The sequence below is a fragment of the Colletotrichum fructicola genome (genome assembly GCF_000319635.2).
Source record: "Colletotrichum fructicola Nara gc5 chromosome Unknown KSG_Nara_v1_contig01, whole genome shotgun sequence".
Classification (NCBI taxonomy): Eukaryota; Fungi; Ascomycota; class Sordariomycetes; order Glomerellales; family Glomerellaceae; genus Colletotrichum; species Colletotrichum fructicola.
In genome coordinates this window covers 1,921,719-1,946,878 of record NW_027094051.1, presented here as the reverse complement: position 1 = coordinate 1,946,878, position 25,160 = coordinate 1,921,719, and the positions used below count along the sequence as shown (strand labels likewise).

Genomic DNA, 25,160 nt, shown 5'->3' with positions numbered 1-25,160 from the left:
GAGGTATCGATGCGACCGTCTATTTCGGTCGAGTCCGGCCGGCGTGCTACTCTTGAGGGCACGATAAGCCGCTGAATGCCATCACCTTTGCTATCCACGTTGCGTATACCCCGGGCCCCTTGGTATCACGATATGAATGGATGATGACTCTTGAAGAAAAGGAAGTAAAAAAAGAAGAAAAGGTATTTGAGACAGCAACCATGACACAGCAAACCCGTGCTGGCGTCCCATCTTAGTCGAGTACCAACGGCGCTTGCTTACTACCTGAGGTCCTGTTGCTCCCCTGACTGACGCTTGTAGGCTGCGTGCCGAATGATTGGTTTGCCGAAAAGGTCTGCCTGAATTGTGTCGCGGCGCCGTCCGATGATGGTGGCCCGTTGCCGCCCGTCGCGGCGTGGGTGCGGACTGCGTCGTCGAGTTTTGTAAGCAGATCCATGATGCTTGGCCCAGGCCTGGATGCCGCCGCGGTGGTGAGTCCCCTCCAGCCATCTCCGTGGGACTCCCAGATGCCCTTGAGAAGTTTGTTAAACTCCTCGTCGGGGCCGAAAGACTCGCCTCCCGTCACCCGCTGGACGTGGAACCACGACTCGTGGCGTCTTATCTTGCTTCTTACGTCAACGGAGAGCACCCGCGACTGCCCTGAAGGGCTTGTTAGTGTGTAGCGAATGGCAACCCAGTCAACGGCTCTTGGGAACACCTCGACGCGCCCTTGATTTGTAGATTCGAGAGCCTCCCACTTGGACTCGATGCTCTCAACCGTTTTCAGCACCGGTAACATTAACGGCATGTAGATGATGAGGGCTTTAAGCCCAGCCTGGGTGTTGACCATCGTTGTGAACAAGTCCAGCATTCGCAAATGCGGATTGCCCCTTTCTAAAGATATCCGGATATCGCTCCGGGCTAGGTCAAGAGTTGCCCGCCAACGGCGAGGCTTTGCTGTCGCGTCGCTCTCTCCCGGCATTGCGACATCGCCGTATGTGAAGATGACTTGGCGAAGACTCATTCTCTCGCATTTGAGAGAACCTCTTGCCTTGCCAATGGCTTCGAGGAAGCCAACGAGCCTGTCTATGGATTTGACGTGGCTTGTAAGAATGTCGAGGATAGGGTGTCCGACCGTCTGTCGAATGCGGAAGATAAATTCGCCCTTTCGAGGGCTGAAAGAAACGTCCCGATCAATCCGCCCCTTAAGCAGCGTGAACTTAGACCTGTCCTTCACCCTGATTATCGCGTCCACTACGGTGTTGATCTTGCAGTTGTCAATCACATCCACCGGTGAGGCACCCTTGTCATCTTTCCCGAGAGCCGCAGGAACCTGAGGTTGAAGCCCCTTGAACTTGATCTCGACATGGTTCTGGGCCCATGAGGGAGCGTATTTGTCTGATTCATCCGATGCGTCGTTGGCGCCGTAATGCCCACCGAGATGGCTGTGGCGTAGAATTTGTGACAGCTTGAGAAGAATTGATGGCATACGGACTTGTTGAGGCAAAGAATAGTTGGTCGATTCCCTCATCACATACTTGATCCTATTAGTATGCAAGTTTTGCAAATCGGTGACATGGCTAATCGTGCCAGTAACGAAGGTGGTCAGGTTGCTCCAGAATGAGTCGTCCAAGTCGGGTTGTCCATGGTTTAGTCGCAGTCGACAAGAAAACTTGATCGGGCGTGCTGGCGTGTTGCGGTCGCTATTCGAGTTAGCGTTTCACACTTCAAGTACGCGGCGGATCAGACTTACATTTGTATCAACCACCACTCATCACCAGCAAGGCTCAAAGAGGCCATGACGTGCCAGTCCTCATCCAAACTTTGACGCTGCAAGAAGACGGTCTGGAATGCCTCCCTAGTCCGAATAAGTTGCTTGATATCTTCGTTTGAGAGTGGACTCTTGCAGGTCTTCCATCCAACGCTTCGCCCCCGGCGGTTGAACTCTTCCATAACGTAACCCCACCTGATGCTTTCGAGACAGACCACACCATCTTCTGCTGGATCCTTTTGGCCGTAGTTAAGCCGTGTCTCACCACTGAGTGTGTATTTGGTGTGAGGTTGAATTGCCGCGAAGCCAGTTACTGGTTCTACGACCAAGATAACATTTTCTCGTGGGCTCAGTTGCATGCTCAAGAACGATTCCACCGGCTCCTTCTTCGAGACCTTCAATGTCATCGATGATTCCCGGTTCGCGAAACGAGGGTATGACAGCAACTTGGAGTGAATCGATGAGAGAATATGCTCCACGTGCCTGGCGACCGCCGTCTTGAGCAGATCTTCTGCACAGAGGGTGTCGACATCAAACGGTAATAGAACGTCTTTGACCTCTTTGTTGTCCCGGTACCACCGCGCAACTAATCGACTCGACTGTTTCGGATCTAATTGGCCGTTTGTTTTCTTCGCACTGTTGACGGCTACCATGACCCAGCTCTTGGGCCCGTTTGGTCCGTATCTTGTGGTCCAGTACTGCAGGGCCAAAGCTCGGTTCAGGGGTTCCACCATTAAGGTTCCTGTCCACGTGCTTCGGCTCAGTTCGAGTGCCTGTCGCTTGAGCTCATTGATCTTGTGCGTGAGGACGAATTCGTGCAGGAACCTGTAGCAGCCTTCCAAACCGTCCTTGCCAAGGATTTCGTTGACTTGGCCTTCCAGGAATGATACCAGCCCATCAGATAGCTTTTTCGCAGACGGAGAGAATGCGAACCGAAAGTCGATGAACCAGAATTGCTTGGTGAAGTCTTCATCGGCAATGGTCAAATCTACCTCAAATTCGCCTTTAACCTTGAAAGTCACTCTGCCGGAGTGTATGCTGTAGGTCTTGAACTGATGCGGAATCTTGTCATAGTCATCCAGATTCAGGCGTAAAGAAAGCATGGTGTTCAGATCATCAATCCACTTCAACTGCTCCTCTGGTGTGAGAGGCGGCGGAGGTATGTACCCAGGCTACAAGTTGATGTCAGTGGGAGTACTCGCGTTTATAGTGGAAAGCTTACCTCTGGGACCCACGATGCCTCGCCAGTAGTGAGGACTTGCAAAGCGGTCTTCAAATCAGGATTCGGTAGTCTCGCGCCGTTGAGCCCTCTCTTGAGATCGATGAGCAGGTCTTGTGCATAGTCGTACAGCATCCTCTTAGAATCGATATGCGCCTTGATATCAATGAGCTTGCTGACAGCCTCTGCGTTCCTGCTCCAGTCCGTTATGACGAGAGCCTTGACCCATTTAGCGTGCGCATCTTGCGCAAACTTGAGCATCAACATCTTCTTTCGTTTGTTTCCTTCCGACATGTCGTCCGGTGCTTCGTTGCCTTGGGGTGTGTTTCCGTTGACCGCCGGCGGTGCCCATTTTACGGCCGCCATCTCCATAATAACTTTCTGCAGGTCTTCGTGGGTTCGTTGCGCGAGTCGAGAAACAATCATGGACAGCGGTATGTACCCCTGGGTGATGTGCACGATCTCTTCGGGAAGGTCGTTCATTCTCGATTTTGGCTGCAAAGTTAGACCGGTGTTCATCTGCGATTGCTGCTTGCCTGAGTCGGCTGGCACCCCGTTCGCCAAATTGCTAGAGGCCTCGACGGGCGCCTTGCCCTTGTTCGGCGAGGGCTGACCGTCCATCGGTGTACCGTTGATGCCGTTCATTTTCAGATTCCTATCGTGGTTCGAATGTGTTCCATTCTGCCCTCCATTCTCCATGTTGACAACACCAGGCATCGGGGGAAGGCCTTTCCCTACGTCGCTGGCTGCCTCACGACCGTCCCCCTGAGAGTGGGATGCAGGACGCTTCGTGAACAACGTAGAATAACTTTGGTTCCGGTGGGCAGGTCGCCGCGAACAAGCGACCAAGTGACGTGAAAGACTGATCCCTCTCCACGGTGATTGTGAGATGGGACTCAATCATCGGCGCCAGATGCGCAAACAAGCAGCGTGGCGCAATCGCATCAACGAAGGGCACAGGTTCGGTAACCACGACGCGCTTCGAGAGGGAGTTCGATAGGAGACGGAAAGATCGATTCCGTAGAGGCAGGGGTGGTGTCGTGGAAACGCGATGAGGCAGCGTGATCTGGGGGGAAAGTCCCGGCAGCAATCGACGATCGGAGAGTCGCGGTTTCGGCGTCGCAGTGATGCTCGTGCGGAAGGCTGCGATCAATTCATGGGTCGGATTTCGATGTGTGCGGATATCGCAAAGCCGTGGTTGTCGGGTGCGCCGAGGAAACCGGCACTTGGTGATCGGCCGGCGGACAAATGGTGAGGGTGGTGCTGCGATGGAAGGAGCGTGCAACCAGCCAGAACAGTAAGGCAGGAGGTCTAGGTGCAGCCGAGCCTTGCTCTTTTTTCTCAGGCAACGCCGACCTGGCCTGGCCAACCAGCCGACCTACGGTCCTTTCCTTTGCCTTACCTTATGTAACGTAGGACCTGACTCAGCAGTCTCCATTCGGGCACGTACCAGCTTTCTCTTTAATCTAGTGGTACCCTACAAGAGCGAGCTTCCTAGTCTCAGTCTTCGACTTTATTTCCCAGCATGCCACGGGCCACGACCTCATGCGGCCAGCCGTCGCCATGAGCGAAGCGTCAAGAGACGACATGACCGATGCCTTCGACTAGATTCTGTACAATGGGTCGGAGGATACGTGGACTGGCGACGCCGGATGCATATGCTGCAGAAACCGGCTAAGTTCGTCGAGCTGCCCCAAATAATGACGTTTCTGTTAGCGTTTGGAACCCCCAATGACTCGCTGGTCTTCCAAACTGGAGCTTCCTTCTCACTGCCCGAGGTGTCAAGTCAAGGAATCACACTGTTATTCGGCGCATTCCTCCCTCATATGGGCTGCGACTCAGCGAACGTCAGCGGTTAAACGTGGGAAACGTAAATCTCATTGATTTTCTATCCTTCCTAACACGGCCAAGCAAAGCGAAGAAATTCCATCTTCCAACCAGTGCCCACCCTTAGGGTGTTCCCTCTGGCTTCCCTTGTTTATGTCTTCTTGGTGAATCTATGCCCTCCCTTCGATGGATATAATACGTTGCGCTCGCGTCATGAGGCGGCGCTGGGGATATCGCGGATGCAGTGGCCGAGGCGTGCGTTCTTTTGGAATTGGTGGTAAGATAGGGGTTGCTCAGCTGCTCAAAGACATCATTTAGAATCAATTCTTCTTCTATGTAAATAGCTACGCTAATGCGCGCGACATGACTTACAACTTGTTGGGAGCCTGAGCCGAGGTAGTGGGCCACTGGTAGCCAGCCGCATCACTGAACTTGTAGCCGTAAGAAGAGGTGAAGTCATCCAGCACAGCAGGGCCGCGGGAACCTGCAAGCATATTAGCAACAAAGCCAGGATGTGATTAACAGCACAAAGACTCACCATAGGGGTACTCCATGGGGATGATCTCCTTGTTGTCGTCAAGGTAGTGCAGAAGAGGAGTGAAGATTCTCCAGCTGGCGTCAAGCTCGTCATCACGGACGAAGTTGGAGTGGTCGCCCTTGAGGCAGTCCAGGATGAGAGACTCGTAGGCCTCGGGGATCTTCAGGTCGGAGAAACGGCGGCGGTAGGTAAGGTCGAGCTCGGTGACGACAGTCTGCATGCTCAGGCCGGGCAGCTTGGAGTTCATCTTGACGTAGACACTCTCGTTGGGCTGAATGCGCATGACAAGCTCGTTTCTGGGAATGTCCTTAAAGATACCAGAGGTGACGTCCTTGAATTGGATGCGGATCTCGGTCTTCTGCTCGTTGAGGGCCTTTCCGGCCTTCATGATGAAGGGGACACCATCCCAGCGCTCGTTCTTGATGTAGGCAACCATGGCGCAGAAGGTCGGGCATCTAGAGTCCTTGGGGACAGTGTCGTCCTCCTTGTACGAGGGCTTGCTGCCGTCCAGGGACTTTCCGTACTGGCCAATGATGACATTCTTGGGCTCAATCGCGGGCATGGCACGGAGGACGCGGACCTTCTCGTCACGGATGTCCTCAGAGGCGAAAGAAATGGGGCGCTCCATGGCGAGCAGGGTCAGGACCTGGAGCAAGTGGTTCTGCATGACATCGCGGATGATGCCAAACTCGTCAAAGTAACCGCCACGGCCCTCGGTACCGAAGGGCTCCTTGAAGGAGATCTGGACGTTGTCGATGTTCTGTCTGTTCCAGGTAGAGCCAAAGAAAGAGTTACCGAAGCGGAGAATGAGAATGTTCTTGACCATCTCCTTGCCGAGGTAGTGGTCAATGCGGAAGAGCTCATCCTCCTTCCAGTCGGGCTCCAGCGACTTCTGAAGCTCGCGAGAGCTGGCAAGGTCCTTACCGAAGGGCTTCTCGATCTGTTGTGCGCTCGTGTCAGTGAATCTGAGCCCATTGGGGGCACCAATCAACATACAACGACGCGGGCAATGCCCTTGGTAGGGTAGCAGCACTTCTTCAAGTGCTGAGAGACAATGGTGAAGACACTGGGGGGCAGAGCCATGTAAAACAGACGGTGAGTCTCGGGCTTGCCAGCCTCGAGCTCCTCAAGGTGTGCGTTCAGGTTCAGGAAAGAGTCATCCCGGTCGTACTGGCCGGAAACATAGGTGCAGAGGCTGCAGAAGTCGTTGAGTTGCTGCTCAATCTCCTTTGTGGGGGTCTTCATGTAGGATCTGATGCGGCGGATGTACTCCTCGTGGTCCATCTTTGTGCGCGCATATCCGACGATCTTGATGTCCTTGGGAAGGAACTGGTTTCGGTACTATTTACGCCAGTCAGTTCGCCGAGCTCGCAGCATCGCAACGCGCGGGTCCGAGAAGCTCATACCAGACCGAACAGAGCAGGGTACTACAGAAATGGTCAGCTAATTTTCACGTCACAAGGAGCTGTGGCTGCGTACGGTCTTCTTCTTCGCCAGATCTCCGGAAGCACCGAGAACAACAATGACGGTGTTCTCCTTCAGCTCCATGGAACTGTGAGCGCCCACGAGTTAGCAAATAGTCCGAGGTCCGAAAAATCCATGCTGCACCAATTGCGATCATCCGCTCAACGTTGGCGGTGGTATCGAATCCCGCTCGCGATGCCGAGTTCGAGTCCGGAGTCGCCAGAGCGAGAGAGAGCGCAGCTTGGTGGGGTTGGAAGGCGGGGTGACATACGCTGCGGCGGAGCTAAGGTCGGCCATGGTGACGATGTCGGCGGTGAAGCGGCGCGACTGTGTGAAGATTGTGAGAGAGGAGGATAGGAAAGAAGGGTAAGAACAGGTCTCTACAGACGGAAACCAAAGTTAGCAAGCAAAAAGCCAGAAGAGGGAGTTGGGAAGGTTTTGGAAAGAGATACAGAGCGGGATCCGGGACGGATGGATTGGGGTATTTAGTAATGACGAAGCACAGATGAAGGTAGGGGTGCGCCGTGAGAGGTATGGGTACGGGCGTGGATGGGGGAGGAAGGTATACCTACAGACAAGACGCGCAGAAAGCTAGAAGATACTTGGCTCGAGGGCAGGTCGAGGTACCGCTTTTAGTGCTCTCAGGCGGGGGCTATCAGCACAAAGCGAGAGCAAGGGGGAGCTTACTCACAACCGGAGGGTGTGTTTTGCTGCTCTTCTAGCGCGTCATGTACTGTACTTGTGTACTTGCTGTAAGTCCCGCACCGCCGCGCTCGCCTTTAGGCACCTCGGGGCGAATCAGTCAGTGGGTAAGCTTCCCTTGATAGGTAAGTGGGTAGGTGGGAGAAAGCAGGTCGACGATGGTAGCACAGGCTGCTATTTTGCTTTTCTATTTATTTTCCTTGTGCTGCTCTCCTGTATCCGGACACTTCATTCACTGGGCCGGGAGGCTCACATCTGGGCGCACGGTGACGGAGCCTACATACCGAACCGTGGGCTCTCTGGGGAGTTTTTCCAGTGAATTTCGGCCATTGTTTGCGAGGCCACGCCCATCGTTGCAGTCTCCGGGCCTTTTCACCTAGACTTGGACCTGACACTGGAACTTGGACAGGGTTGATGTCAATGGAGGGGAAAAAAGGAGGGGCAGTCTTCGGTGTTGTCGATAAAATGTTGAGCGCTGCCGGAGATTCTAACTGTCTGTCGGTCTTAAGCCCGCCGCCCATCAGCACCAGATCCAGAGCAGCCCTCAATATCCGTCCCGTCCTGTGCTGTCCTCCAAGTCAAGTCAGAGCTTCCTGGCACAGCTCCAGCTCGCACAGAGTCAGTCAATCCGCATTGATTCGTCCGGCGCTGACGGCATGGGCCTCGGTAGTGGGCAATTGGGTTGGACAAGACAAAGCAACCCTTCGTCACTAACTTGTAATCAGCCTGGTCCGCCGTCAGACCTACACTCCCCGCCGGATCAGATGGAAGCCATGCGGAAGTCGACTGTGCGAATCTCACACATGGCGGTGCGGATGTCTTAGACGGACTGCATCGTCACTTGGGGTAAATGGGAGGGAACTCTCACGCAAACGTCGATCAACTCCCACTGCTGCCGCTCACTCGTCCCAAATCCCAACTTACCCATCCGCAGGAGAAAAGCCAAGTCATATACTCAAGATGCATGTAGGTATGTACTGTACTTCTGCACCTGCTCAATGGCAGGATAGACTCCGGCCTGGGAACGACACCTAAGCAAGATCAGGTACCTTGACTGAAGAGAAGCTAAGGTGCCTTCATCTGCAAGCTGCAGCAGAATTGTTGGACTAACCTGGCTGTCAGAGCGCGCGTCGGAGCTCCAATGAGAAAAAAAAAAACATCAGAGGAAGGGGGGAAACAAAAAATAGAGCTGGAGCCCTGTCGAACATCAGCCCAAGACAAGACACAGGCTCCAAACTGCACACGCAGCCTGCCAGAGACGTGCGGATTCGCGCCCCTGGGACCACGGTCCATGGTCCACGGCAAGCAAACGTGCTTTCCCATATGACCTCAAAGGCCCTCACATTTTCAGGCGGGCGGGTAGCAAGGGCCCAAAAAGGGTCCAACGCCAAAACGCCAACATCAGCAACTCTTCCTTGGCCTGGGCTCCATGCTCCAGTCTCCGGCTCCAGCTGCTGCGGCGGTACTCCCAGACTCTCGTCTCCATCTTTCCAAACGCCGGACACCACCGAGCCTCCCGATCGGACTTTGGCTTTGGGAGATGTGATCGGCCTGGGGCCTTGGACCTTCGCTGCTGCGAACTCGCGATGAGAAGCGAGGCAAGCCGTGGGAGCCGTGGGTCTTGGTCTTGGTCTTCAGCCAGCCTGTGTGAAACGGTGCTCCGTAGCAACAGACAGCTTGTCACCCTGACTCCGACCTGGACTGTCGGGCCCAGTTCCATTGGAGTCATATCTGTCGGGTCTGCAGGGCGGATATGCGCCGTCCCCTGTTGCCCTGTGTTGAGGAACATTTCCTTCCCTTCTCTGCTCTGCACGTTTCTCCCCCCATCAACTCCGATGTTGTCACCGCGGGGGGCGTTTTGGCAAGGCTCCATGGGATACAAAAAGATCCATCTCATGCCGGTCCGGCCAATGCAACTGTGGCATGAACCTCTGCTGCAGTCTGCTGGAAATCGGCAGAGTTTGTGACCAGAAATTGCCGCAATGCCCACTCGTCGAGGCGTTCCAATCGGTGCAGTCATTGCAGCGAGCGGCAAGCCCAACGGCCATTTGTTCCTACGGCCGCCAACTAAGAGGTAGTACTTCACAACTCCGGAGTCGCTCTTCAAGGGTCCCCACGGATCGGTCCTTCTTCACCCAGGCTCTCAACCCACGCTCCGATGCTTACAAAAGACGTCCGACCATGGACCTTTTTTATTTTATTTTTTGACGAGCTTGACGAAGGGTGGGAAAAGGCCATGAGACATTTCCCAGCCCATCTCCCCTCGCAACCCCCCTCCATCCTCTGCGTCTTGTCGCTTCTTCCAAACAACCCGTTCCTGTTCAGGAAATCCCGCGAGATTTTAGGTCTTTGGTGTCACTTGGGACGCCGGACCGCCAACACAGCCGGCCCTGCAACTGTCTCACAACTCCGCGGGTTGGGTTCGGCGTCCAAGCTCTCTCGGCCACCCTGAAAGATTCTGGAACTCCGGTTCAGCCGCACAAGTGTTTCCGAGTTTGCGGTTCTCTGCTGTAAGACGCGTAGGTAATCTTGATCTTGCTTCAAAGACTCTTGCAACTCTATCACCAGAAAGTTGCAGTTGTTGGTTTGCCAGTGGATGCCATAGGTGAGGCTCAGCGGTCGGCGGCATATTCGCAGGCGAGGTCTCTTGGTAATGATGCAGATATTTGTCATTGACGGACTTTCTCTCTGTCGGCCAAGGTGCTTTATCCGTCAGGGGTGCAAAACTTCGGGCGAATAAAGGTGCGAGTGGTGACGGTGTGGGCTTGCTGGCGGCAGACGTGCGCCCACGCGAGGACCAGGTCAGGTCCGGTCGGCAACGCCTCTGACCCCGAAGTGACCGAGACCCTCAAGTCCACGATGGTCGCCGTGTTCGGTGTGGTGGGCGCGGAATCGCGGAACGCGAACAGTGAAAGCACGGCACCTGCATCGGAGGACAGGAACACTAATCCACAATTCTCAGGTAAGCAGGCGCGGGCACGGGCGCAACTCTCAGCTGTGGAACACGCTGCCTGCCCAGCCACATGCGGCGCACCCCAGATGGGCCCCCCACCTGCGATAGTGCTGATAAGCTGTGGCTTGCCTCATCCGCGTCCTGGCCGCCAGTGGATCCTTCCTGGAGTAGGGCTCGCTAAATAGATACGTACCAATCAGAGCCTGGCTGCATGCTCCCTCGAAATTTTCAAAATTATTCGTGTGTGAGCCCACCTGACCGAAACCACCAAACACCATCCGACCATCGACGACGGAGTATTAGTCTTTTCGCCCAAAGACAATCCTCAGCCTTTTCCTTTCTCGAGTCCCTTTTGGTTGGAGCGAGGAAATACTAACACCGTCAAAATGCCTTCGGAAGCCGGTCACAGATGTGAGTTGAATGCCCTCGCCCCTCGTCCCGCACGCTGCTTCCGCGATTTCGATATCGAGCGAACTCGCGATCTGCCTGGGTGACATCGCGACGATGTCGGCCTGGTAGTATCACAGCGCTCGAACGGAGCCGCACCGCCTTTGCGCGTGTTGTTTCTACATGAACCAGTGCTGACTAGAAACTTTGCAGTATACGTCAAGTAAGTTGAATCCCAATCGAAATCCCACATCGCCGACGATACCGACTTCGCAACCATGGACAATGCGACGAGCCGCCAAGCATCTCGAGAGACACCACTCCCACGCGAACCGAAATCATGCTGCGAAGACTTGCAATCTCATGTGAACAGTCGACTAACGATGCCTTCTCAGGGGACGTCACCTCAGCTACCAGCGTAGCAGACACGTCACCCACCCCAAGACGAGTCTGATCAAGATTGAGGGTGTTGACGACACCAACGCCGCCAAGTACGTTCGCCTGCGCCTGCAGTATGCCGCCTCGCAATCAGTCGCTAACGAGGACACAGCTTCTACCTCGGCAAGAAGGTCGCCTACGTCTACAAGGCCTCCAAGGAGATCCGTGGCACCAAGATCCGCGTCATCTGGGGCAAGGTCACCCGCCCTCACGGTAAATACAGATCTGCCCTCGAATCCCCCCTCACAATCGAGCCTCCGGTCTAACACAAGCAAACAGGCAACTCCGGTGTCGTCCGCGCCAAGTTCACCAACCCCCTCCCCACCCGCTCTTTCGGCGCCTCTGTCCGCGTCATGCTTTACCCCTCGTCGATTTAAACGGCCCCCCATCGGATGGAGTTGGTAGTGAGGATGGATTCTGAATTGGTTGCATCGGTCCAGGCAAGGACAAGAGCATAGCACCTTGCTTGCTAAAAAAGGCATCAAATCAAACTCGTCAAACCACCAAAATGAGGCGAAACGCACAACCCGCGGGTCCAAAACCCCCCTCGCCCACCCCCCTTTTTTTCGAGACACATGGGAATGATTCTGCGTGACTTGAAAAGCCGGTCAAGGAGAGTCGTGTTTTATTCTTTCGCGGGAAACGATGACGAGTAGCTTCATGTCAGGGGGCTCGAGGACGGGAAAAGAACACAAAAAAATCAAACATACTTGATTTTTGCTTGGCCGGCTACACATACGCGATACGATGAACGGTAGATCGGGCGGCATTAATGTCAGGGTGTTTAAAAAGACATGGCTCAGCGACGGTATTCAATGGTTTTTGAACAATCTCCATTCGACGTTCCCCGGAGTGAGGAGCACGCAGCTCTCCGAAAAACGATCGTCCCGTGCTGCGTGCGAATATCCAGCGTTGCCTCTCTCCCGTCCTTTCCCAGGCCGTGCACCGGAAATGCCGCCCGTTTCTCGTATGTCACTGTGATGTGAGGATCCGCGTGAGATGTGCTCTATGAGAATCGAGAATCTGCAACTGGAATTTTGATGTGCTTAAATGATCTTAGGGCCTTGCCATGTGGATTTATATCATGTGTGGTAAATCCGGGGAAGTCTGCCCTTTCCTCAAGGGTGCAACCAACATCACTGCTTCCTTCGCACAAGTAAAACGGACAAGTCCATGCTCGCGAGGCCCCACGTATATCAGCCATCCCACGAGACCTCACATCTCCCTCTTCGGCCCATGGGCTCTTTCAACCTTCAGTCCTTCGCAGTGTCTTCCACTCAAGCATATGATAGACGCGCATGAGGAGCGCCCGAGGAGGGCTGGTGACGTCAGGGTTGTGCTTGTGAAGCGGAGCCCGGGGGCCGGCCCCCTTTCCGGAACGGGATCCCGTCTTGCTCCGCCTCGCTCCGTTGAAGATCATCCAGGTCGGCTTTATCGACCGGGTTTAGAATCTAACCATGCCCTGTTTTGTCTCTGAGATCTCGGATCGCTGCAGATGGCAGGTGACCCAAGTATCTATTTGACATACGAAGGCAGACCAACACCACAGGCATCAGGACGGAGGCGAGGAACCTTCGTTGGTTTGAAGGCTTTACCACGAAGTCGGCGCGGCAGGTTCCAGGCTCGGCAGTTAGTTCATCAAGCGCTTCTATTCTAGCACTCTTGAAAGTTAGGAGCGACGGTTCTGATGATAGGCGGCGAATTCCCTGTCGACACCACGGTGTTGGCGCGCAGCTCATACCCATGTAAACTACGAGGAACCATACTCACATGTTCTCAAACTCTCCCCATTCTCCGATGGAAAAAAACCGTTTCTGGACCATATCCTTGACCTTGTCTTTTTGGTCGTCCCAGTGTGGCTTGAAGTAATTGCTCAAATTCATGTCCCTGTGATTCGCAACCTGATCACAGCTCACTGGATTGCGTCTCCTACCAGAATATACCCGATAGCGTACCCAAATCTACGTTATCCTAAACCACTTTTGACATGATCTCATCGACCTTCAGTCACACGCTGGCGAAACGCCAACCATTGCGGGCTCATGTCACCTTGCAAGGTTTTCCATAAAATCGGCGCAAAGACGAGACTACTTCGTATTCATAAGAAGTCTAGAGTGACATAGGAGAAACAATGTCATGGTCGGTGTCTTCCTCCAAGACGTAAGATGACATGAGCCTAAGCTGGACACTGAATTATGCCATCTCTTTCCAGTACCGTAGACTATATTTTGGTGCTGATGTTTTGAACGACGTCTTGGGAACTGCTCGTTTCCAGTCAGAAGAGCATTTTGAGGAAATCAGCATATTGACCTGTCCTTCTTGGCTATACCCTGCTCTTGTAGGCAAAAGCGAACATTTCCTGCCGCGTTCAACTTGGTGTCCTACGAAAAGACGCATGTTTGTTTATTACCCGATATACGGGATCACCAAGGTGCGAGGCATCCGGTTCATACCACTTAGGTCCAGCACGATGAGCTACATCCCTTGAATGTCTATTTCAAAGGTTATGTTGTGCCTTTGAAACGAATGTTGAAAAGTTTCTGTTGCTATCTCGGTGTCGCTGTGCCTGGGTAGAAGTCCCTCCGCCGCCAGGAGCTTAACGTAAGAGCCCCATGCGCGAGATACTGTCTATTTCTCGCGCCTTCTGGTGTATTGTATCGCCGCAGACGAGACCTGATAGTGCCGTCTAAGTGGCGTGATAGGTCATTCAAAGGATAGCAGTAAACGTCAGGAATGGTGACAAAATCTGATGAACTCGAAATTTCTAGTGCCGACTCCAACGTCCAACCTAGAACTTGTGGTCTGCTAGCTACTGATCAGTCTGAATCGGTGACTTTCAGTTGACAGCATTCACCAAGTTGGCCACTGAGACGGTCTCTTCCACGCTGCGCTGTTAGTATAAATTCACTTGGTACGACACCTCCAGACGGACAGTCCACCTTTATGTGTGGCGTTATGATGTTCCTTTTGCTACTTTCCATGAGGGCAGTTATGTCAGGCGTTTTATCAAGGGCCAAGAGGGCGGATATGGAGACGTAATCTGATATGAATTTACCGTGTGTGCAAATCCCACTTCAATCGAAGTCTTCCATCATCGCAAACCAACCCTGGCCTAATGATATCACACTTCCTCAGTTCCTGGGTGAAGTAACCGTTTTAACTACATTACCACGAGGTACTTTGTGCAGGAACCGCCTGGTCTTTTACCTATCTGCGCGACTACGTTTCCTGTACGTACTCAACTGATAGAATTGAGGTTGATGTTAGCATACACATCGGTAATGCAGACGACGACGACGACGACGGTATCAAAGAAGAGTACATATCAGCCCACAGGAAAAGCAGTCGTCCCAGCATAGGAGATATACCTGGTCTCTTTGTGCAGACTCTTCCTCCTCACCTCGTCGCGGGGCTCATATTAACCATGTGGAACGGACGTCAAGTACCGGCCTGGATGAGCGCTCTGCAGCTGGTGTACGTTTTCTTGTGACTCCAAGTCCTGAGCCAGTCCTGGCCCATGATTCAACAAATAAACGTGGCATCGTTGCAACCTCTTAGTCTGAGACGGCCGTTCTGAAAACCACTTCCTAGTCACCGATAAAAGAGAGTCTTCGTATAATATTCGAACAACGTCAGATTCTGAATGTCTGCAATAACCATGTTCTGGCGGCCGCGCCTTCACTTTCCGCTCTTTGCTCCCGTGCCTGCCCAGCAAAGGAGACATTCAGCTGCCGGCTTCTCGTAAACATTGTAGGTGCTACCCAAACGAACGACCTCCCAATCGGAATTCACGGAGAGGAACAACACAAGCATATTCCAGAGCATGAAGTCCAACAACGACAATAGCCAGGGTCAAGCAGCCGAGGCTGCCGAAGCATACGCCGCGGTACGATTATCTCGGATAAAACCCACTTCTGGAGAGATCGACATCTGAAGAACGAAAAGGGTCCTGTTCCTCGGCATGTCGAAATGGCCCAACGGAAGCAAAGGGCGGGATCAGAAGTGGTCATTACAAGTTTGAGCAGACTGGAGCTACAGTCAGGTTCCCGATCCTCGTGTGGTTGCCCGGCCTGTCTCTGAAATGTTGAAGCCGGCCTGCCCTCAGTGAGCATGCGCTTTCATAATGTGACGCAACGATTGGAAGAATACAGAGACGATTTGCATGTCAGAACGACATAGATATTATCACTTGGTGACGTGCCCGACGTTGAACCGGGAGTGTCACTTCAGGCTGAGGCAATGAAACGCAAGTCAACATATCTCTATGCCACATGGCTATAGACAAAGACTCCCTGCATGCGGTTCAACGTTTTGAAGTTGGACAAAACAGCAAGTAGACATTGCTCGACAATGGAATTGTCAAATCAACACCATTGATTCCACCATCCGATGGACACACATCACTCCAATAGCTCACTGTCCGCCATACCACCTTGGTCATGGAGCACATGGACGAAAGAACTTCAAGTTGCGGAACACATCCGAGGCAGATTGTAAGCACCAGCAACAAAAACCACAAGATCATCACAAAACCGGCGAACAGACACATCAAAGATGGGTCGAATACATCTCGATCCCGGGCCTCTGAAGCTTCACTCGCGATATACTTCTCGGAGGAGTTCGCTTTCGGCTGCAACTCCGAACAATCTGCAACAACCTACATCATCCTTCCCCAAGAACATACCACTACTTTACTCAGTAGAGCGAGAAGACAAAGTCGTCCGACGAACAGCCACAATGATGGTCAAAACTCAGTCTCTAGTCAGGACAAGTTACAGACAGCACCATCAGACCAACTCAATTCATCACCCAAGCGAAAGTCCACGTGAGTTCAGCAAGGCGGAAGTAAGGCGAGCGCAAAACAACCGAGGAACAAAAACAACAACAGGAGAAAAAACACCCATCAAAAACATATGCCCATGATACACCCCCGAAAGCCGTTAGTTGAACGCGTCGCGTTCTAAAACACACGTCAACGAAAAAAAAAAAAAAAAAAAAAAAAGGTCCGACAAGAGGGCAGCGGGAATGGAATTATTCTGAAGGGTTCTGGTGTCAGAGCCCTCGGGGTCAGCGGTCTGAGGACGGACCCGGCTGGTAAGGTTTTCCTGGCCAGAAGCGCCCCAACTGACAAAGTGCTGGGTTTCAGGAAGGCCTCGAGAAGCAGCAGAAAGGGCAGGGGAAGGAAAAAAGATAGGATAAAAAAGGTCCGGCGGGATGTCCTTGGCTGGGAAAGGTCGGACGGGATGCCAAGGTTTTGGTTTCTAGCTCCGTCCGTGGGCGCCCTCGGTCTGCTCCTGTCCTCCTGTTGCCCCCACCAAACGCGCGACGCAGCCACTAGGTTTTCTCTGGGCTGGGACGGAGGTCAACTACCGCCCGCCACTGGCGCCTGGAGGTATGATCGAGATCGGTCTTTTGCCGGCCGTGCGTGTGGAGGAGGAGCAAAAATCAGGCGAACAGGATGGGGAGTTGCCAAAGTCAATTCGTGCTCGGTGGTGCAATCGCTGAAGTATCAGCTTGTTAGTACCGCCGGAAGCGCAATGGAAGACCAGCCGTGGAAACGGACGTGGCAGGACACACAAGTATGAAGTTGCGGTTGGGAATTCCTAGCACACGGCGACGGATGGGCGACGGTGCGAGTTGCAGATGGGACAGCAACCAATCGGTGAAGAAGCCCGGGGCTAACCTGCAAATAGCGAAGGCGTTGCCAACCACGATGCCCGTGGTGCTCGAAACAGGTTGAGGTGCATCTTCAGGGATGTGGAGGGCAACGGAAGCAGACCCGTCCCGATCTTCTGTGATGGGGTGCAAAAAAGGCCGAACTTGCATCCTCCAAGACCGACGGAATCTTGATAAAGGCTAGCAGAGCTTGCGCGGTGCCTGGCCATTGGTCCCGCGGATGGCGGGAGGAGCAGCTCGCTCGAAGTCCGCTCGAAGTCCGTCGTCCAGCCTACTGATAGATTGTGCGTCTCTAGAGATGGACGTACTCGTTGTGAGGTCTCTCAGCGATTGCGTGAGCATCTCGTACAGCTCCCAACGTCCTAGTAGCCGGAAGCACCGGCCGTGCCAGCAAGGTAACATGCCATTGGCTCCCGTTTGATGGGCTTGGCACACCCTCACTGCAAACTGATGGAAGACTACCCACCTCAGTGTGGTGGTGCACCTCAGCTTCGTTTGGGCTGGTTGCCTGGCGGAAGCAAGGCTGACGTCGAAGAGACAACCTCGAATATCTGAGCTCGGCTGATTTGGACGTTGGAGAATGTTATCGAGGCATCATCAGCGTATTTCGATGGTTGGCAGGTCCCGTTCTATTTTGGTTTCCAGGTTGTCAGGAAAACCTTAGTGGGTTGGGGGTTGGTTGGTGGCAGGGCTGATCAATGGAAACATGGAGAGGATTGACGAGAAGCTCGGGCCTCCAACACCCTGCTGATGGAGTACTTGCATTGCAACCCAAGTTACCTTACAGAAAGACAATGTACATTGCCACTGAAGTTACTCCGTAGAATGATTGTTCACGTTCTTTTCCTTGCTGGTTGTGAAAGGCTGGTGAGAGACCAAACGTGAAGAGGAGGGAACTGAGAGACGGGAGTGTCACGTCCACAGACGAGATGGCGTTTTGGAGTCCTGCCTTGACTGGCCGCAAGTGCACGACATGACTTGTGTACAGACGGAAGAGGGCCCAGAGAATACTCATGGAAAGTGCAGAGAAAAACTTAACATCTGATCTAGACGGCGTCGACCCGGGATCCTTGGCTAGATACTGAGGACCACAGAGCAGATGCAACTGATGTTACGGGCTGGACTTCAGTGTTGTGGAACTGAGGGCACGGATTTGAGAGCGCTGGCTAGACGGGCGCGCGGAACACCACGTGGAGAATCTTTGGCTGTACCGGAGTCTCGCAAGTATCTGCTGTACGCGCGCATCTTCTCAAGTAGGCTTTCGATCCGCGTCATGACTGCAGCTCCAATTGAGGCGCAGCCCGACGAGGCAATATGGAACCTGCGGGTGTTGACGACAACTGAACTAACGCTTCATGCGGCGGTCTGGCGGCAGCCAAGTTGAACATTCGGGCGCGCAGGTGCAGGTGGGACTTGCCAAATCGCCGCGCTGTTGTGGCCCAGCCTTCGTATGACTGCTGAACACGAAGCCCACGTCCACGATCTACAGGGGTGGTAGTCGGTATTACCCAAGACTCATTGCCCAGCCTGGTCTAGGGACAGACAACATGAGGAGGAGGAGGAAGAGGCGGTGGGACGGGCATTATCCTCGCAAGCTCGAGGCGTCTGATCCAAGTGTTTGCGCGTGTCTCGGGCTAAGGGTCCATTTGGCGCGATGCCGTTCGTTCCTGATGGCATATTGAAGACGGGTATCAGACGAAAGATGTTGTCTGAATGTGTTTGGGGCGACGTGCCCAAACATTCCAAAGCATGAGTCGCAGATGGAGTCGTGGACGAATATGCAGCCCCGCTGCTGTCGCTGGAGGTCGGGGAAGGATTGTCGTTCTGTTGACTGCCTGCTTGGATGATGCAAAAGCAGTCAAGTTTCAGGCCGAGGTGTTGTACAGTTGTCCCGACGCACATCTCTCATGCGGCTACATCCCACGTACATGGCTGACCAGTCTGCGTGGTCTTTTAGAGAGGGAACCAGGTCGCGAGGTACATGGCTGACACGGGTATCGAAGTAAGATCGAAGTAAAGCCAGAGATCAAGGCGCGGCGGAATGGAAGAGACGACGCCCGATCAGCCGGTACTTTGGACACGGCGGCCAAGTACGCTGTGGCATGTAGCGAATACCCTGAGCTGAGGTTATCTCGCCGTGTCTTGTTTCGCCGTGGCCGATGTCTTGCCCAAACCTCACGTCGTGTGGTGGGCAACAGTGGCAGTGGTGGCTGATCGGTTCTTGTCGTCGGCGGGACTAACGCTAAGGTTTCTAGGCGGATGGAACCTCGACCTCGTAAACTGCTGGATTGGTGGGTGGGATGGTCGATGAGGGGCGAAACGCGTAATGGACTGGACGGCTGAGGAATGGAGTTTCCTCCGCCAACAGCTCAAGCTTGGGCTTTTGCGAGTTCCCCTCCCCCTCTTTCCAGCGACTTTGAGCGTGTTTGACGGGCATACGCGCACACTCACTCAGAGCCGGCCTCATCGTAGCGCAGGGTAAGTACCTTTGGCTTTTCAGGTACCAGGCACGTTTCCCCAATGGTGTGAACGTCTGTCTGCGTGAGGTGGGAGCCTGTAAGCAAGGCAAGGTTGTGGGAGGGAGGCTTGTTCGAAGGTGTGGTTGTTGGGACGGAATGCAAGGCCAGGCCCTTCACTTGCTTTCCCTTGCTTTCCCTTGCTCCAGATGCCTTTAGCTACCTGCTGGGCCGGCTGTGCAAGTCGGACTGGCGAGCTTCCAGAAATGCCGATGCCCATTGTACATCGTGGATGGGACTTGAGAAAATTCGAGTACAGAGCGTCTTCTGATCACGGAGAAGGGGATGAGGGACTTGTGCCCGGTGTGCCGGTGACCTGGCAATCCCCAAGTTCCGTCGGGTTCCGTGACCTGTCATTCGATGGAAGGCCCGGTAATTGAGGCCAGGGTGAGACGAGACTGGTTGGCCAGCTCCATCCAACCTTGGAGTAGATACCTTGGGCGTCGTACGTTGTTGTTAGTTTTAGTCGTGTCAGTATCCTCCCTTGGGTGCTGATGATGGACGGGAAGGGTTGGTTGTCGTGGTCGTGGTTGTGTATTAGCAAGGCAAGGCCAATCAACCACGGAGAGGAAGGACCTCAGATCCCCGAATCTCCAAGGGAAGCTAATACCTACCTAAAGTTGCTCGGAAGTATCCCAGGTGGCAGCTGTACTTCGTGCATGCCTATGCCTGCCATGACAGGCCATGCCTTAACTGCTTCTGGTGATGCAGTTGTCACCGTCACCACACACACCATCTTCTCTCGCTGTCTGCTCAGCCCTCGACCAGTCGCACATAGTTCGACGTCGCCGGCTGTTCGTTGACTGGTCAGTTTTTCGCAGGCTCGTATAGATACCCAAGGCCTCCCGCCACGTTTTAATGTATCTTTGGGACTCTTTTTATGCTTTCGGCTCTGCTTTACCAGTCGAGGTCTCACATCTCTGCACATACACGCCATTCATTGCAGCCGGTCAGTCACACACTCACACCTTGCCCTCACTTACACCCACCCGCCCTCAGCCACCAGCGCAGCACTCGGAGCAGAGCACGCGGGGCACCTCTGGCAGTGTGCGTCAAAACCACCAGAACTCGCTGTTGTGCCGACTGTCAATTTCCGACTGTCAATTTCCCTTCCTCGCCCTCGTGTGCTTCTGCAGTCTGTTGCTTTTCGTAGCCGCAGTTGCTCGTCTCGTTTCTCTTATCGCACCTTCATTCGGCCATCACGACGTGGTCTCGGACACTATTGACGCCGTTGAATTTCCAGAGCGCACCATCATAGAAAACCAATTTAACCAGCAAAGCGTCGCCAGGGCCCGGACCCGCGAGCCAAAAAGCCAACAACCGATCATCATCGACGGTCGGGGTAATAACGTACGTGGAAGGCGACAGGAGAATCGACAGCAGCTAGGGAGAAGAGTTGAATTGGAAATAAGGTGCGCACAGAGGAAGGAATTTCTTTTTGGCTCATCCCCCGTCATCATCTGCAAGCAAGCTGCGGACGGCGGCAGCACCAGGCCGTGCCACAGTGCCGTGCGTTGCAGCGACAGCGATTCCGATGGCGACGTGGGATGAAAGAGACATTTGATTCAGCTGGTGCATATTGATCCAATGCAAGTCTGGGCTGGTTGCTAACGCTGGGGCTCTTGGGCAGAAGTCCGAATTACCTACCGACTGCAGCAAGGAGCAGCCATCCGATCCATATTATTCTAATTCCGCAATTCCACATCAGACACCACCCACTCGCTCACTCAACCCAAGACCGGTATCAGGACGCCCTACCCTACGCCAAGCGCCGAAAGGGAAGAGGGAGACCACCTGGACATTTGAGTGTGAGGCAAAAGGAAGATTCGGGTTTTCAAATTGTCAGGTCTGAGCGACGGCACGAGAGGCTCTGAAACACGCGACGATTACAGCGGCTTGACGTCAGCCATTGTGGCCATCGACAAACCGATTACAGCAGGGGGCGTTTCTGGACATTGAGCCACTCACTCGCCCATTGATTTGCCCATTGCTTTAGCCCGGTGGTCTGCATTGGCATTGTCATTGCCCATCCGCTGGAGCATCGGTTTTCTGGGTCCGCCGCCCACGAATACCTTCCACCACGCACGCCCACCCCAAGCAACCACGCCTGAGAACGCGCGACGTCGCATTCGATCACCGATCACCCCCGGCCATCAAACAGGCTACCCAGTTTACTTGCCCATCATTACGAAACCGACAAACAGCACTGCCGGCCTTCTTCAACGGATCGTCGAAAATAGACTGCAGTGCAGACCAACCTTGACTTGAATCCAGCTAAGGTCCTGCACAATCATCGGTGAACGGCAGAGAAAAAAAAAGAAAGACAGCGACTGCTGCTACCAGTGACTGCATCGGCGAATTGCTGCACTGAATCGACGCGGGCAGAAAAAAAAAAAAAACACCAGACAGAGCAGAAACCGGCAAATCGCATCACCAAGACATTCGCGGACAATCAGGAGGCGCCTACCGTCCGGGTAGACCCAGTGAACAGGGCCCAGTTCAGTGTGCGAGCGAGCGCCCCCAGCCTCTCACCCCAAATCTCCATCGAAAGGGAAAAAAAAAAAGAGGCGGCGCTTAGCCGTTTGCGGACCACGTCCTTCCCTGCAACATCCCCCAAAGGCGGCGCACCCCAGCGCAGCAGGAGCAGCATCCCGGCGTCGCTCGCCCGAAGTTGCCCCCATCAGAATCCATCAGACTCTCAGACTCCCGCCTTTCTGTTGCAGCTTGCAGCATCCCGTCGCCAAACATCGGCCAGTAAATTCCCTACAGGCACAGGTACAGACAGGTACGTATCTCTCACCTAACCCTGCCCACCAGCCTCAATCCTCCGTCGCCGTCACCGTTTTCCCACCTCACCGCGCGCACCCACGCGTGTGGGTGTCATCGCACTACCCCGTTGCAGGTCGGTATTGGAGCTTTGCTGGTGGTTGTGGTGGTAGTGCCGGTGGTGGTGGTTGCCCGGCCGTTCGTTCCTGCTCGGCACACCAGTACAGGCTGCTGCTGCTTCTGCTTCTGCTTCCCGCGACTAAGAAGGGCCTGTACCTTGCCAACTTTACCTTTGCCAGCTCGCCTCCCCCCAGCCACATACGAGACACTATCTTCCCTGCTTTTCTGCCTCCTTGCGACACCTCTCCGAGAAGGAAAAAAAAAAAAGAGAGGACACACATCTGCACAAATCCTCACAAACACCACACTTCTTTCCTGCTTCCTGCTCTCGTTCTCCCATCACAATCACATCTCCATCAGTGGAACACTGGAAACAGCCCGGTTCTATGGGTACACTGCCTGCTGCTAGTCCTGCATCCACTTTCCCCCCCCGGAAGCTTGCCGGAAACACCACACGCACCCTTCTATCGGTCCACATTGCACTGCTCCATATCACGCCTCCCCCTGGGAACACTACCTTGGCTGCTTCGCTAGCGAGCTCCTGGGAACCGCCCGCCCACTCTTCCCCTTGCTGACCCGCGATAAGGCACGCAATAGCTCCATCAAACGTCCTTGCTCGCCGAGACCCAGGCCCGCTGCCCGCTGCCCACTGCCACTGCGCCCACCGCCCGTCACCGAGCGAGACAGATCAATTAAAACTAGTACCCTCCCCCGGCCGCCCATCATGGCAGAGCATCATCCACTTCCCGTCCTGCCTCCTCAGCAGCAGCAGCATCACCAGCCGAACCAGCAGCAGTACTACTCCCAAGAGCCCGACGAGTATCAAGCACCGTCTCAGTTCCCTCCCTACCAACAGCAGTACGACCAGCCTCAGCGCCCGCAGCCGCCCCCGATTCCCCAGTCCCAGAGCCACTCTTCTCAGAATCAGCAGAGGCGCTCCCGATCAAGGCCCAGGACTTTCAGCTTCCAGTCCAACAAATCCCACAAGAGCTCTGGAAGCAGCCACAAGATCGACTTTCACGAAACACCCGAAGAGAAGGAAGCAAAGAGATTACATACCAAGGCAGATCCTACCGTCGCTATGAGCGAGGCCGAGCCTTGTAAGTCGCCTCGACATGCGTCGGTCGTTGGTCAAGGCGCATACACTAACACACTATGAACAGCTGCCGTCCAGGCTATGGAACAGACTTCTCTCGCCCCTCTTCGCGCAATACAACACAAGGATGGTCTCGGCAATCCCATTGGTACGTTATAGCGAAACCTGCAAAATGTCGGTGGTGAGTGTCGGCTGATTCTTTAATGCAGCCGAGCCTGACCGGTCCAACCCTACCCGCAGCCGCTGGGAGCGACCGCTAGACACCATTCGCAGCTTCGAGGCCGCGATTGATGGAGGTTACCGTGACAGGGACCGTCGTAAGTCTTATATTCGTTCAGGCATGTCTACTTCATCCCCCTGGAGACCCGTTGCCTCTAACACTTTTCGCGTAGACACAGAGTCGATCGCGACATGGAACCGCCGAAGCAGCTACTATGCTAGTAAGTCTTGCAATCATCTAACGAAGCAGGCGACATCGCTAACCCCCAACCAGCCAGTGGACCTCGCTACCCCCAGGACAGCTACTATGGCAGTCGCCCTGCTTCATACCGACCCGAGAGCAGCCAATTTGGCATGGGCAACAACCGACAGAGCTACTACGATAATTACCAGCATGGAGGAGGCTATCACAACGGAAACGATATGCCTTATCGCCAGAGAGTACCGCGAACGCAAACAGAACCGCACATGAGTGGCTATGGGAGAGGCGACCAGAATATTTACCCCCTGCCCAACAAGGACCGCTCATACGAAACGGTAACGTCTGCGGCTGGAAGTGGAAGCTCGGGCGAGCACGCGGGATACCACACAGATCCGACCAGCAGCGACAACAGTTCTGTCGAGCGTGTTCCGCCCCCTAAGAAAGCGCCCGCGAATGACTACGGAATCGGCTTCAGCCAGCCAATGACATCCGAGCCACCCTCTTTCAACTTCGAGAACGGCGGACCGAGCAACCAGCAGCACCAGCAGCACCAGCAGCATCAGCAGCATCAGCAGCAACAACCGATCAACATCAAGACTGGTCCACGAGTGTCCGGAAACTCGAATGTGCTGCGAAGGCCGGTGGCAGCCCCGCAGCAAATGCAGCAACCGCCGAAACAGCAACAGCAGCAGCAGCAGCAACGGCCCGAGCCTGCCAAGAGGAAGAGCTGGTTTTCCCGCAGGTTCAGCAAGTCATCTTGAGGGGCGCAAGGCATGAGATATGAGACGGTTTCAGTTTTTCTTTGTCGATACCCCCATTTTTTCTACCTACGAGGCGGGAGGCGGCATGGCACCTCGGCCGGAGATCAGCGTAGCATACTTTGGGCTGGCCCGGTGACGGCGAATTGCCATTTCGCTTCGAGGCGGTCCTCATGATCATGGATGGGCTGGGTTGCCCGCGGACAGGTTGAACAACCAGGTGACATCTGGTTTTATTCAAAAAGACGGTTTAATATTGTTGGATGACGGTACATGCATACGATTCGTACGATATTGAGATTATGAAAAACCATCTCAGAAACAGATGGTCGGGTCACGGCACAGTCCCCAGCGGCTATAAACAGCCTACGGTTACGCAGCTGGAGACTTGAGGCCGGTAATCGCTTCTTACTTGTCCTAATGGGACGGAACGGCTTGCTTGCAGATCCGCAGAAGTAGGAAGGAACCGCAAAATAGATTTGCAATTACTCGCTTGAGAAACAAACCGTATCTCGGAACATGTGCCTGG

At 54.2% G+C, this 25,160-nt stretch overlaps 4 protein-coding genes across 4 annotated transcripts; 2 read left to right on the top strand and 2 right to left on the bottom strand.

Annotated features, from left to right (window-relative positions):
• Positions 1 to 232: 232 nt before the first annotated feature.
• Positions 233 to 3,614, bottom strand: RGR1 (Mediator of RNA polymerase II transcription subunit 14; the record flags this gene model as incomplete). Its single annotated transcript, XM_032032324.1, has 3 exons — positions 233 to 1,682; positions 1,733 to 2,922; positions 2,973 to 3,614. 3 exons carry the CDS (start codon positions 3,612 to 3,614, stop codon positions 233 to 235), a joined length of 3,282 nt encoding a protein of 1,093 aa, XP_031888227.1.
• Positions 3,615 to 5,089: 1,475 nt separating this feature from the next.
• Positions 5,090 to 7,095, bottom strand: gsdA (Glucose-6-phosphate 1-dehydrogenase; the record flags this gene model as incomplete). The annotated part of the gene is made up of 7 exons (XM_032032325.1): positions 5,090 to 5,093; positions 5,169 to 5,280; positions 5,335 to 6,274; positions 6,331 to 6,675; positions 6,741 to 6,761; positions 6,814 to 6,886; positions 7,070 to 7,095. 7 exons carry the CDS (start codon positions 7,093 to 7,095, stop codon positions 5,090 to 5,092), a joined length of 1,521 nt encoding a protein of 506 aa, XP_031888226.1.
• Positions 7,096 to 10,839: 3,744 nt separating this feature from the next.
• Positions 10,840 to 11,655, top strand: rpl35b (60S ribosomal protein eL33; the record flags this gene model as incomplete). The annotated part of the gene is made up of 5 exons (XM_032032326.1): positions 10,840 to 10,864; positions 11,054 to 11,063; positions 11,236 to 11,331; positions 11,391 to 11,491; positions 11,558 to 11,655. 5 exons carry the CDS (start codon positions 10,840 to 10,842, stop codon positions 11,653 to 11,655), a joined length of 330 nt encoding a protein of 109 aa, XP_031888225.1.
• Positions 11,656 to 20,328: 8,673 nt separating this feature from the next.
• CGGC5_v000554 (Uncharacterized protein) lies at positions 20,329 to 24,634 on the top strand (the record flags this gene model as incomplete). The annotated part of the gene is made up of 9 exons (XM_032032328.2): positions 20,329 to 20,419; positions 20,714 to 20,882; positions 21,101 to 21,316; positions 22,240 to 22,255; positions 22,943 to 23,456; positions 23,520 to 23,600; positions 23,662 to 23,769; positions 23,845 to 23,892; positions 23,946 to 24,634. 9 exons carry the CDS (start codon positions 20,329 to 20,331, stop codon positions 24,632 to 24,634), a joined length of 1,932 nt encoding a protein of 643 aa, XP_031888222.2.
• Between the last annotated feature and the right edge of the window lie 526 nt (positions 24,635 to 25,160).